The sequence below is a fragment of the Brassica rapa genome, chromosome A02 (genome assembly GCF_000309985.2).
Source record: "Brassica rapa cultivar Chiifu-401-42 chromosome A02, CAAS_Brap_v3.01, whole genome shotgun sequence".
NCBI lineage: Eukaryota > Viridiplantae > Streptophyta > Magnoliopsida > Brassicales > Brassicaceae > Brassica > Brassica rapa.
In genome coordinates this window covers 22077774-22092205 of record NC_024796.2, presented here as the reverse complement: position 1 = coordinate 22092205, position 14432 = coordinate 22077774, and the positions used below count along the sequence as shown (strand labels likewise).

At 31.7% G+C, this 14432-nt stretch overlaps 2 protein-coding genes across 2 annotated transcripts; one reads left to right on the top strand and one right to left on the bottom strand.

Moving 5' to 3' along the window:
• Positions 1 to 3355: 3355 nt before the first annotated feature.
• On the bottom strand, positions 3356 to 4662 carry LOC103853653 (ras-related protein RABA1c). The gene is made up of 2 exons (XM_009130564.3): positions 4265 to 4662; positions 3356 to 3991 (listed from the first exon to the last, which is right to left on the bottom strand). Exons 1-2 carry the CDS (start codon positions 4483 to 4485, stop codon positions 3562 to 3564), a joined length of 651 nt encoding a protein of 216 aa, XP_009128812.1. The 5' UTR covers positions 4486 to 4662; the 3' UTR covers positions 3356 to 3561.
• A 2480-nt stretch (positions 4663 to 7142) lies between these two features.
• LOC103853652 lies at positions 7143 to 9397 on the top strand. Its single transcript, XM_009130563.3, has 4 exons — positions 7143 to 8332; positions 8435 to 8550; positions 8655 to 8739; positions 9067 to 9397. The coding sequence occupies exons 1-4, from the start codon at positions 8135 to 8137 to the stop codon at positions 9154 to 9156; spliced, it is 489 nt and encodes a 162-aa protein (XP_009128811.1). The 5' UTR covers positions 7143 to 8134; the 3' UTR covers positions 9157 to 9397.
• The last annotated feature ends 5035 nt before the right edge of the window (positions 9398 to 14432 follow it).

The window sequence follows — 14432 nt, the reverse complement described above, 5'->3', positions numbered from 1 at the left end:
ACAATTCTCGCTGTTCTTCCACAGGAAAAAAATTAGGGTTGTCCAGATGATGACTGAACAAAGAGGTTTATTTAGTATGGGCTCAAACTTTAAGTGTGGAAGTCATTATTTTTTTTTAAGGACCACTATAAGAACAAAAGAGGAGGGTGGGCTGAGGCTGACTTTGACCTTGATTGTTATTAGAGGTAGATTTGGATTGACAACCCTGATAAGCTAGATAATAGGATAATTGATAGATGCAAAAGTAGGGATGGGCACTTTACCTGATATCCGAAGCCGCACCCGAACCCGATCCGAAAAACCTGAACCGAAATCCGAACTGAAGTAGCAAAATATCCGAACGGGTATTGAATTAGGAGAGATTGGATATCTGAACCCGAACGGATAATATCTGAACCCGAATGGATATCCGAAGATAACCAAACATATGTATAATTAACCATATATTTCTAGTTTACATCTCTTCTTTTATATAAAATATTTATATTGATACTACACATACTTTAAGTTCATATGATATACATAAGATTACGGAGAACATGATTTGCTACTCAATTAAAATGCATGTCAAACTTTTTATTTCAAGAATTAACAAAAAGTTACATCCAAAATTTATAAAAAATAACCAAATTAATGTCTTTTTTAGTTTCAAAATTTATGTCCAAATGTATTAATCATTCAATCTATTAAAAATAAAAAATTAGTTAAGTGAAAGTTATATTTTTAAATACAAGAAATTTTAGAAATGAAAAATTTAATTTTTTTTTTCAAAATCTAAATATCCGAACCCCGATCCAAAATAACCGAACCCGAACTAAAAATATCTTAACCCGATCCGAAGTACAGAAATATCCAAACTATACATCTATACCGAAATACCCAAAAATCTGAAATATCCGACTCGAACCCAAACGGGTACCCGAACGCCCACCCCTATGCACAAGCATTATTCATAACATGAATTAATCATGATGAGCTAAATAAATATTCACAAGGAAATCTACTGAGCATATCAAATCTGATCTTAATGCCTATCTTAATTTTATGAATGAGCAAAGAAATTTGAGATTCTAGGATCTAGACATAGATAGTTTCTCAAGCAAAAGCTGATTGATGTGATTTGAGTTCTATACTGTTCTTATAAACCCTGATATTCTTTTTGACTGCAATTCTGATTTCCTAATTGATTTCTCTAGATCCAGCGTTTTTCTTCCGTAAGTTACAACCTTTTTTCTGTTTTTTACTGCATTACAACTTTTATGTTCTAGTTTAATTCGAATACAATGGTCTATTGTGTTGCAACCGGATGGTGGGAAAGCATAGACAGGCAGGCCGGCATACCATCACATCGTGGTAATCCTTCAAGAGAGAGTTTGAGAGGAAGTACTTTCCTCCGATCTTAGAGTCTTTGTGGACTCGATCCCTAAGTGATGCATAAGCACCTCTGAATTTGCAGAGTAGGTTAAAGGGATAATTTTAACATATCAATGACCCGTTGGGGCTTTCACCATAGAACTTTACTGTGTGTGGTTGAATGTTTTTTTTTATCGTCAAGGTGCTTGAATTGCTTCAAAGACTCGAAAAGACAACAAGCACATGGTCTTCTTAAATACATCAGTAGTCTTGATTTTGTGTTCTTTTTGCAAGTGTTGATGCACCTTTAGAAATCACAAATAGTTTGTCTAAAGCCCTCAAAGAAAAAATGGATCAAGAGATTTTGAATGCAATGTCGTCGATGAAATCAACTAAAACACAGTTGCAGAAATTTAGAGATGATGGATGTAATGATCTTATTGATGAAAGATTCATCTTTCTGTAAGAAACATGGGATTGGAGACCTTAACATGGAGGAAGATTTCGCTGACTCAAAGAAACCAAAGAAAATCAGGATGACAAATGAACATCAATATAGGGTCAATTGCTTAGATTCAATTTTGGATTTGCAGCTTCAAAAGTTCAAAAATCGTTTCAATTAGGGAAATATTGAACTGCTTATTTGTGCTACTTCTTGTCTCGTATTGATTTGTTCTCTCCATTTAACCATCCAAAATTGATGAGGCTATCGATATTCTACGCATCCGATTTTAATCATGGAGAGTGTATATCTCTTGAACAAAAATTAAATATTTATAGTGATAATGCTCTACGTGCCAACAGATTTACTCATTTAAAGGATCATAGACTGCTTTTTCGTATTTCGGTGAAAACTCGAAAGCACATGTCATTTATTTTGGTTTATACACTGCTAAAATTGAATTTGATTTCACATGTTGCTACTGTAACTGTTAAAGGATGGTTTTCAGCAATAAAAATTGGGAATCAATTTTTGAATGATTATTTAATTTGTTTTTTCAGAAAACTGTATTTGAAAAAGTCCGAAATGAAATTGTAGTAAAAAGGTCTCATCATATGAAAGATCATAGAATGATTCTGAAATTTTTTATTATATTTGTAAGGGTTTTTCATTTTAAAATTTTTACCTATGTATTGACACTGGTTAAAAAAACTCTTGAATCAGCTTTTGATTGTATCGGATTTGAGTTTTGGAAAAATGCGGACTTGGGGGGGTTCGACATGCTCAAACCAACCGGAGATCCTTGCTGCCAATTTGATGCCTCATGGCACAAGGACATCTTATATCCAATTTGGTCATAGCTCCATGTTCAGACTAAGATGACTGACGAGGAAGATTTGTCATCTCTAATGGCTGAATTAAATTTCATCATGTACATTCTAAATTAAATTTTTGTTTCATTATTTTTATTTAGCTAGCGATTACCTGGCAAAAGAAGGTCGTTTTGTGGTATAATCTGTTTCCATGTAAACTCTAGAATTTTAAATTAAGAAAAAACTTCTTTAAACTGTTTTAATAAAATATATGAAGTTTTTGATGCAAAAGAAAAACAGAACAAAATCATCAAAAATATCTTTCAAGATTCTAAAAATCGGTCTAGGCGGCGCCAAGATCCCCGCGTAGACGGCAACTCGGTCCTATCCGAAACGATTTTTTTAAAATCCGATTTATACCGATTTATATGATTCAAATTGATTTAAAATGTTCTAAATCGGTTAAAATTGGTTAAAATCAATCTAAAATTGTCTATATATATTAAATTAAGCAACAATATTATTACAAATCTACAATTTGTCTACTTTCTTCTGTTTTGTATATCTAATTTTGATAATTCATCACAATAATTTTATAGTTAAACTTAAAAACTAAAATATGTCATATAAATGTATAAAATATATATAAAATAAATCAATAATTTGTTAACGTATAGGCCTCACCTAAACCCCGACTAATCCACCTAGTCGTTAGTCCTCTATAAAGCGCCTAGTTACCGCCTAGCGATTTTTAGAACATTGATATCTTTAATCTCTCTTTCTTAGATAACAAAGTTCTGGTAATTTGACAAAACATCAAAATTCAAAACCACTTCTCAAGCAAGAACAACGATTAATTTATATAATCAGCAGAACCACTTCTGAACACATAACCACCGTTAACAGAAACCGATCATCCGGTAGTTACCACTAAACCAAGATCCACTCTGTTAATTAGTTTGAGCAGCATCCACCTTTCTTCACTGCCGAGACATCTTTACCAAGATCGATCTTGTCTCCTTTGGACGGAGCATTAGCGGATTCGCTCGCAGCTTCCATGGCCTTTCTGCTCACAATGCAGTGAATCTGAGTGAGGACTTCGGCGAAAGCGTTCTCGACATTGGTGGAGTCGAGAGCCGACGTTTCCATGAAGTAAAGAGACTCTTTCTCGGCGAACGACTTGGCATCGTCTGTCTGAACAGCCACGAGGTGGCGGAGATCGGATTTGTTGCCGACGAGCATGACTACGATGTTCGGGTCGGTGTGGTTTCTGAGTTCTTTGAGCCATGTCTCCACGTTTTCAAATGTCGAGTGTCGGGTCACGTCGTAGACAAGAAGTGCTCCAACGGCTCCTCGATAGTAGGCGCTAGTGATGGCTCGGTACCTATTAAGGAAGAATCAAGATTCATAGATATGACGTTACCAAAACCAATCTAAGAGAACTTTTTGATCATAAAAAGAACGAAATATAGAATATAAATTTTATACGCTTTTCTATCTCAAGTGAGGACAAGAGTCAAGAATCATCGAAATGAAGTTACTGAAACTGATCTACCTCTGTTACATAACTAATGTTTGGTTTCTCTAGCTGCAAAGCTAGATCTATTCTTTTGGAAGAGATAAAGCAAAATGAGAGAGAAAAAAAAAAGGAAGGGACCTTTCTTGACCAGCAGTATCCCAAATCTGGGCTTTGATGACTTTATCATCAACATTCAAGCTCCTAGTCGCGAACTCGACACCGATGGTTGATTTGGACTCGAGGCTAAACTCGTTCTTGGTGAATCGTGAAAGCAGATTGGACTTCCCAACACCAGAATCACCGATCAGAACAACCTTGAAAAGGTAATCGTATTCATCATCTGCTTTGTAACCCGCCATTGAGAGAAGAGTGAGAGAGATCAAAATGTTTTTTGCGCTTTTTTCAAAAATTGAAAAGCCCTAACGAGATTTACGCCAGAATTTTGTTCTCTAGATCTTTTCGACTTCTACCGAAAGAGAAAGAGAGAGAGACGCGGAATTGAAAAATATCAAGCGGAGAAAGATAAAAGGACACTAGTCGTGTTGTTGCGTCTTTATGAGATTTTGTGTAGTTTAATTACTATAACACCCTCCTACGCCTTCAGATCTTTAGGTAGTAGCTGTTGAAAGCGAGGACTACTTTCGCCATTTCAGATTATCTTCTCTTTTCTGTTCTTTGAACTTTTGAATTGTAAACAAAACAAAAAAAATGCGTCTGTCGAACCCGGATCTATTGCTTGGAAGCCAATGATCCTAACCGTTGGACTACAGAAACTATTATTTGAGCAGCTGAATTTTATCCCTTTTATTGGATTTGTTAATTGTTATCTCGATGCATGAGATATACTAGAGAGTGAAAGTTGTGTTTTCGTGGTGTGACTGAAATGTTAGTCTTTGTTCTATGACAATAAGCAAGATCTGATTCTTATGTACTGTCTCATACAGCCTTTGATCTTGTTGAATTCGACATTGTGATGATATTTTAATGTGTATGAATGTAATGTTGGTTTTATTGAGAAATTGGTCATGTGCCTAACTTTGGTTGAATTGTAGATATTCTCTAAGCCGCTCGCCACTTTATCCAGCTACATATCCTTTGTCGTCCAGCGGTTAGGATATATGGCTTCAACATCCCTTCTCTCTAACTGAACTTCATGTTGCTCCATCTAACACTGCTCCCAAAAGTCATTGTTAACCCTTGTTTTCGGAGCAGTTCCAGTGGTTCATATCAATCTTTGCTGGTCGAGGTCAGATATTGCCAGAACTTGAACCCTCTCCACACAATTATTCGACTCATTCATATCAAGATCAATGCTGAAGACACACATCACCACTCTTATCTTGCATGCTTTTCATTACAAGATTCTCCAATATCAAGATAGAATCAATCAGAAATTCGAACACCAACTGATTTGATGTTCTTATCCTTTTATAGTTAACCCTTAATTTATCCATTACCCCAAATTATTCAAATCCTTTATATATTATTTGAGGATCATTTAAAAAGATGTAACATTTTATTTTCTATTAATTACATTTTAATCTTATTGAGTTGTCATCACCTTACATCTCTACATTGCTTACGTGGCAGATTTATAATCAGTTGACCAAGTTTGAATTTCTAAGAATAGATTGAAATAAATATCTACGAAGGTGTAGACTTCAACTGAAGTCAACTCTCAAAATCGGACTGGTTAGTTTTGCATTTTACCGAAATAATATAGTAGATTTTCTTAAGCAGTTTACGTTTTTTTTCTAAGATTAGTAAACTGAATATAAAATCTACACATTTTTTTGGTCAATTTTTTTTGAACATTTTAGTCAAATACAAAACTAACCTATTCAAAGAAGTCAAAGTTTTGGTCAAATACAAAACTGACCTTTTGTAAACTTCTCGAGATGTCTCCATAAAGTAACCTCTTTTACGTAGACTTCTTAGTAAGTTTACCTATTTTTTTGTTTTTGGTAATCAAAGGTAAGGACATAGATTTCTAGGGAAGTCTTTTTTACAAAAAAAAAAAAATATTTTGGCAATTTCAAAAATAACTTGTGCATTGACAAGTATACCGCAACGTAAGTCTACACATATGCGTAGACATACAAAACAGTCTACAATCGCGACACAATTCTGAAAAATAACGAAAACTATCTAAATAGTTACATTTTATGGTGTAAAGCTCGTTTCCACCCTTTTCCACCGTTCAAACTCCAAATATGAGCAAAATGAAGCACCTTTGACAATTCACAACTGAATAAATTTGAAAATATGAAAGTTGTGCTTATGAAAATGAAAGCTATGAAAGTTTTTAGATGAAAATAGAGAGGAAATGAAAATTTGTTGGTTTAGAAAAAAAAAAGTGCTTAAAAATTGAATTCTTGAGCTTTTAAGAGCTCAAAAATGGTAGTTCATGGTGGTTAGAAAATTGATGATAATGACATTATTGTAAATAATAAAAAATGTTTAGGGTGTAACTGTTTATTGTCATTTTTGAAATAATTGAGAAATTAAACAATAATGGCAATTTTGTAAATATTTTAAAACATAAGGAGGGTGAAAATTTCATGGAATGAGTAGTAATGACAAAAAAAAAAAAAAAATTGATTTTAGGTTTGACTTGAAATTTTAGGTTGTTTTTGAAAAACTCCCATGAAAGTATCCAAAATAATTGAACTAAACTGAAACTGAATTAAACACAGAACAATTATAGGATATTAGCTGATTTCTAATCTTGTTATCTAAATCAAACCAGAAGCATAAATAACCGTAATTAAACTGAAATTCATAATTATTGGAACTGTTCATATCTTTATACTTGAAAGAAAATCGAGTATCCGAATAGAAACCTAAGAAAAACCAAACGTCAAGGGAAATGTGACTCAAGATAAAGATAGAGAGAACTTTAATTTTTACCATCCATTTTTAAAATTTTATATTTTAAAATAACCATTTACATAAATTAAGCCTGGACATTTGGGTTTTCGGATCGGGTTCGGGTCGGTTTCTTTCGGATCCGAGTCCTTTGGGTCCTAAAAATTTGGAATCAATAGGTTGCAAATGGTTTGTTCGGGTTTGGGTCGGTTTTTCTCGGTCCGGGTCGGTTCGGATCTGTAATTTAAATACCTACAAAATTTTCATAATTTTGGGTCTCGATTAGGGTTCGCGTATTATGATCTGAAAAAGACATGACATACCCAAATCCATCAAATTTAGTCGATAGTTGTCAATATATCTAAAATTTTACAAAATAAATTAATTAAACTATTAATAATTAAAATAAAACATTTTAAACTCTAAATTTTATATTTTAAAGTTTCAAATTATTTAAAAATGTTACAAAATAATAACAAATATTGTTAACAAAAGATATTTTAACTAAATCATAAAATAATATATAAAAAATAGAACACAAAAATCATAGTTTTGGATATACATGTTTTTAAGTCGGTACAAATCGGTTTTTATCAGATCAGATCTATTCATGTCAGTTTTTTTTGGGTTCGGATCTATTCGACTCGATTCCTTTTTGGTTACAGTTCTTTCAGATAAAAAAACTAGACCAAAAAATACTTGTAAATTTTTGGTTCGGTTTCAAATCGGATAATTTCGAGTCGGTTCTAGTTTGGATTTTCGGATCCAGGTTAAAATGCTGAGGCCTAACATAAATAGTTTAAATTTGTTATAAAAGATTAAATTAAATCTCCTAAATTATTTATAAATGTCTAAAACTAATTTAAAAACATTTATAGAATTTTATAAAATCAACTGCCACCGGTACAAATATTAAACTCTAAATAATAACCACTAAACTTTAAAGTCAAATGATATTTTTGATTGAATATATTTTCGAAAAGTGATAAATGATATTTTACGCAATTCGGGATAAATATTTCTGAGTAGGAAAAATAGACTTACCCTAACACCCAAACACTCCCCAAACCATATCACAAAACCCAAGCAGGTCGGTGGTCCCCTTTCAATCTCTCCGGAGGTTTATCGAAAGAGACGACAATGCAGAGGTTTTGCAGTAAGCTGCGTTCCATCTCCCTCCACTCAAATCGGAATCTCTCTTTCGCCAGTGTTCCCCACCGTCTCATCCACCATTCTCGGAGTCCTCAGTCAACCCTAGGTTTCGCCACGACGAGTAAATGGAGCTTCGTTTCTCCGTCGAATCCCACCTCCACGGGGTCGATCTCCGTTCCTCATCATGTAATCCTTCGCTAACTCTTTCGATTCGCGGGGTGAATCTACGATTCGTTGTGTGAATTCGCTTCATGATGTTGATTGATTGATTGATTCTGTCGTATTCAGTTGGTTCAAGTAAGGAATATCACTTCCAAGGATAAAATGGCGAAATGGAAGAAGAAGTGGAGACCTAGGACTCCAATCACATCCAAAGTCAAGAAAGTCAAGATCAAGTTTTACTCGTAACGTTCTGATTCCACTATATTTTAGATGTCATTCATCGTAGCTTCTCAAGTGGAAAGTTTGTGGTATTTTCTCAACTTGCCGAATCTATATGATTTCTCAGGTCATACAAAGACAGGTTTAGACCACTTAATGATGGTACCATCCGTCGCTGGAAAGAAGGCAAGCGCCACAACGCCCACTTGAAGGTAGCTAACTACAATATGAATCTCTGGTTTTATTTATCTATTTTACCAAAACTCCTGGGAGAACAGTATGATAATAACTAGGAATCTTACTGGTCAAAACCTTCTTTTATGTGATAGATAGTGAGAGTTGAGTTTGAACATGGAAAGTGTGATTGAACTAGTTTCAACTTTGAGTGTTGATTCCTTGTTTAGCTATACAGATTAATGGGTAGGGCAAAGCTGTATTTGCAATCTCAACTGTTTCACTTTCTCCTTGGTTTGGCCCGTCTATAATGTGGAGTCAGGTGAATAATTGCTGAGAGTAATTTATCTGTTGCTTGTATGCAGTCAAAGAAATCAAAACGTAGACTGAGACAGCCTGGACTAGTACCACCAGCATATGCCAAAGTCATGAAGAAACTCAATTTCTGCAATTGAGAGATAGAGAAAGAAACTGTTCAATCTCTTCCAACTTTCCAGATAATTAATGAGCTGGTGGTACTCAAAGGTTTAACCAAACCTTAGTTATGTTTTTTTCGTGTTTCAGTTTTAACCTTATCACAAAGTAATAAATTGTCACAAAGTAATAAAATTTTATCAAATAAACCATATCCTCCGTACGGACTAGGGGACTATTAGCATTTGGACTAAAATTAGTGTTTATTTAATTTTTATTTAATTACCTTTCGTATATGATTTTTTAGATTGATTTTATTACATATATACAATTAATTTTATATTATTAATTTACCATAAGTTTTTATTATTAAAATATTTTTATGTATTATTAAAATATGTTTATGTATTATTAAAATATTTTTATGTATTAAAATATTTTTATGTATTAAATATTATGATTTTATTATTAATAGTATATATATAAGATTTCCTAAGATAGTTTTTTTTTGGTTTATTTTCACAAAACGAGCCTCCAAAAAAAAATGACCATAAGACACTACAAAAAATTATTTTTTACGAGGACCGTATTCCTTGTTAAATCGTCATAATCGGGATGTTACGACGAATTAATTAGGAAACACGTTTTGTTGTTAAACGTCCATCGTAACGAAAGTTGTCGTAACGGTCCGTAACATTTACGAGTATGAACATTTGTCGTAACACGGAAGGAACGGTTTTGTCGTAATTGCGTCGTTATATTTCGTTGTAAAGTACTCATGAAATTTCGATGTAACCTCCATACAATATTTCGTGGAAGCCCACTTAGTCCAATGGTTTGACTAAGGATTCGTTAATGCTTCTACATCAACAGGTTCAAGTTTCAATTCTCGAAAAAAATGATTTATTAAACAACTATGCAAGTTACAGAGGAAATGCTTACATGGGATCTTCAATATGGTGCAAGTAAACTCAGTCAGTCGTGATCTTCGTAGGACGGTTCAGGTGATGCAGTTAGGTGTAAATCCTTATAAAGAAGGTAGTATTATCGGTTGTCGGATCGTCATATAACATAATTATAATTGTAATATCATAACAAATCAGTGTTAAAAAAATAAAATCTTCATATAATATTTACAAAGACTTTATACTTTATCCGAGAGTTATCAGTATTTATCAAATATGTTCCTATCTAACGGAACATGGAGATAGTAGTAGATATGTAATCAAAATTGTTACATATACTAAACATACAATCTGTGGCCAGAATTATGTACACACTGTATTTATCAAAACTATATACTAAACAATATTTGAAGCACACTTGCACGGTTTTTATAATATGTCATATAACATAATTATAATTACAGTAATATAAGATATTAGTTTTTTGTATATGTGTTTTGTAAATATATGTTTGTTATATAAAAATGTTATTATAAATGACTAATATGTTTGCTGTGCGCCGATATTGTTCTGTCTAATTTTTATAAATATTTAGTGGTATATTGTATATTGATATAATAATTCTATGTTATTGACTTGTAAATAATATTTTTATAGATATATTGAGTAGTGATGTTGTTACAAAATTACTTGTACATGGTGTTTTTTTTTTATGTTAGATGTTTCGTTTGTAGTTTAATATTTTGATATAAAAATATTTTAGTTTATTTAAAAAATATTATTAACATATTTGGGGCAAATATTTTATGGAATTACTTTTAAGATTAATAAGTTTGGACTAAAAACATATGAGATAGTTTAATATATTTTTAAAATATATGGTCAAATTTAAGTAACCGAGAGTAGATTATATAATTTAATATGAGTTATTCTTGGATTCACCTCTAGGTTCATCAACCAATAGAATTTCATTATTTCAAATTTGATATCTTTAAAAAATGAAACAAAATATTGTCGAGTTATATTATGTTTTTAAAATAAAAAAGTAAAAATAAATAGTTAAAGATTTAAAAATAATAATTTTAACGTCGTCAGCAAAACAGTAATCCTTAAATCCTAATCCTTAAACCCTAAATCGTAAACCCTAAACCCTTGGATAAATCATAAACTTTAAATAAAGAACACTAAACACTAAAACCCTAAGCCCTTGAGTTTTTAGTGTTTAGTGATTTTGATTTAAAGTTTAGGATTTATCCTAAAGTTCAGGATTTATCCAAAGGTTTAGAGTTTAGGGTGTATGATTTAGGGTTTAGGGATTAGAATTTAGCGTTTAATGTTTTGTTGATGACGTTAAAAATAATTTTTTTTGTAATTACTACTATTTTTTATTATTTATTTTTACTTTTTAATTTTAAAAGCATAATATAATTTGACTATATTTTTTTTTCTTTTTTAAAAGATATCGAATATAAAATAACACAATACTATTGGTTGGTGAACCTAGAGGTTCACCCTAAAAGGGTGAACCCAAGAACAAGTCATTTAATATATGTTTTTATAGGTATTATTTTTTCTTATATATATGATTTTTTATAATACATCATGTGAATATAATATACATTTTTGTATATTTTTGACATATATATCGTATAATTAGACAATTGTTTGTTAAATGCCAAAATTTAAACATGACCCAATTGTTAGACGTTATGACCGATTAAGTTTAAAATAATTATAATTGTTGTTACGGGCATTAGTTAAAATCATATTAGTAATAGGGAGGTCAGAAACTAAGGAGGAAAATCTTGTTGAAAATTATATATCAACTTTCAAATATAGCAGAATATCTGTAATAAAAATTATATTAAGCTGTTATTGGTTATTTAATGTGCAAGCCAAGTTAGTATAGATTTGATCAAATCTTTTCTCAATAATATCTATCTAATTATTCTTGTAGATAAGGATCCCCTATACATTAAAAGAGAAGTCACTTTAGTGATTTCTGCTGACATGACATTAATATAGAGCTTCTAAGAAAAATTGTTATAATTTTATTGGTCGATTTTTTTGAATTTTATTTTTTCATTTATTTTAATCAATCGCTTATGTAGACAAACCCAAAACTATTGTCGATTTCGTTAAGCCCATATATAGCTAGGGAATAATAATTATTGATTTAGTTTAGCATTGGGCAAGATTTAGACCTAAGACAAATATTAAAAACTTTCCTTATTATTCAAACAGTAAACTTGCGCATGTTGATATCATATTAATTACATTTGCTTAGAAAATATTTTGATGTTTCTAATTAGTAGGGGTGGGCGTTCGGGTATCCGTTCGGGTTTGGATCGGGTATTTCGGATTTTCGGGTATTTCGGTATAGAGGTGTAGAACCTGTTCGAGTATTTTTGTACTTCGGGTCGGGTTCGGGTATTTTTAGTTCGGGTATTTTTAGATTTTGAAAAAAAAAATTAAAATTTTCATTTCTCAAGTTTTTTATATTTAAAAATATAACTTTCAGTTAACTAATTTTTTATTTTTAATAGATTGAATGATTAATAGATTTGGACATAACATTTTAAAACTAAAAAGGCATTAATTTATTTTTAAAAAAAAATTTTGGATGTAACTTTTTGTTAATTTTTGAAATAAAAAACTTGACATGCATTTTAAGTGAGTAACAAATCATTTTTTTCCGTATTTGTATGTATATCATATGAACTTAAAGTATGTGTATTATCAATATAAATATTTTGTATAAAATGAGAGATGTAAACTAAAAATATAAGGTTAATTATACATATGTTCGGTTATCCATTCGGGTTCGGGTATTATCCGTTTGGGTTCGGGCATCCATTCTCTCCTTATTCAATACATGTTCGGGTATTTTGCTACTTCGGTTAGGATTTCAGTTCGGATTTTTCGGATCGGGTTCGGGTGCCACTTCGGATATCGGGTAAAGTGCCCACCCCTACTAATTAGGTTGTTTGTTTTTAATAACTTACCTTTCTAATATAGATTACTTGCGCAAGTTGAAATCATTAAATATGCAAATAACTTATTGACAAAATTTGTTTTTAATAACTTACCTTTCTAATATGGATTACTTGCGAAAGTTGAAATCATGAAATATGCAAATCACTTATTCACAATATGGATTACTTGCGCAAGTCGAAATCATTAAAAATTATCGATTTAGTTTACCTTTGGGCAAGATTTAGAATTAAGACAAATATTAAAAACTTTCCTTACTATTCAAACGGTAAACTTGCGCAAGTTGATATCATATTTATTACATTGCTTACAAAATATTTTAATGTTTCTAATTAGGTTGTTTGTTTTTAATAACTTACCTTTCTAATATGGATTATTTGCGCAAGTTAAAATCATATCATATGCAAATCATTTTTTGACAATACACATTTAATAACTTTATTTAAACGATTTCATTATTTATTATGGAAAATATTGTGTGTCATATTTGGAGACACCCAAGGTCTTAAAATACAAACCTTCTATTTTCATTATTTAAAGTATTATTCACAAATCTCTCCTCTCATACTATTAAGGTATTACGATGATGCTACTTGGGTGCTAAGAAAAATGTGTTTAGACGCAAAGGCTCCTCATCTTTCATCGACTCTGCCACCCACTTTGCTTTGGAAGTTCAATAAACCTGTACATCCTAATAAAAGACTAACCCGCCAAGGCAATGGGCACTCTGAAGAGCTACGTTGTGTCATTGCTGTTATTCGACAGTATGTTTTCTTAGCATATAAATCACCTTTATCTCCTTTATACTTCTATCTGTTAAAATTTTGTTATTACATGAGAGTGGCGATCGAACTCCAAAACAGAAAGTGAAACTAAATGTTACAGAGGAGAAACTGTTAAACCTGATGCTGAAGTACAATGGTGGAAAGCCAAGAGCTGAGATGCGAGAGGCTCCAGCTTTTCTGTCATCCATCTTTTATCAGAGCCTTGATTCATTTTATATTTTTTTTTTCTTTTTGTAGACAAAACTAAAAAGTGCAGTCCAGTTGCAAGACCTATTAGATGCAACAAGAATGTTAGTTCCCCGTACAAAGTAGAACCATAAACTCAACTATTTCTGTTTTGTCTCCAAAAAGCATGTCTGATCTATCCTTTCCATGTGTTGAATACTGGTAACGACAATATGGTCTTTCTTTTTTTTATATGTAGACCAGGTCGTGAGAGTAATAGTGATCCAGAAGACCTTGAACATGCTGAGAAGTTTCGCCAAGTTAAAGCAGTTCTTGAAGAGGTTCTTTAATACTTTCTTTTTTTTTTGTTGAATATAGTCCGGGGAAAGTATTACATAGTATCATTTAGTAATACTATCTTATATCATTTTTTTTTTGAATATACTATCTTATAAGTAAGCTAGCATT

Excerpts from the sequence above, each read along its gene's own strand:
- LOC103853652 (XM_009130563.3), top strand. The coding sequence starts at position 8,135 with ATGCAGAGGTTTTGCAGTAAGCTGCGTTCCATCTCCCTCCACTCAAAT. Across the intron at positions 8,333-8,434 it reads CGATCTCCGTTCCTCATCAT|TTGGTTCAAGTAAGGAATAT; the intron begins GTAATCCTTCGC and ends TGTCGTATTCAG. Across the intron at positions 8,740-9,066 it reads GCCACAACGCCCACTTGAAG|TCAAAGAAATCAAAACGTAG; the intron begins GTAGCTAACTAC and ends GCTTGTATGCAG.
- LOC103853653 (XM_009130564.3), bottom strand. The coding sequence starts at position 4,485 with ATGGCGGGTTACAAAGCAGATGATGAATACGATTACCTTTTCAAGGTT. Across the intron at positions 3,992-4,264 it reads GATACTGCTGGTCAAGAAAG|GTACCGAGCCATCACTAGCG; the intron begins GTCCCTTCCTTT and ends CTTCCTTAATAG.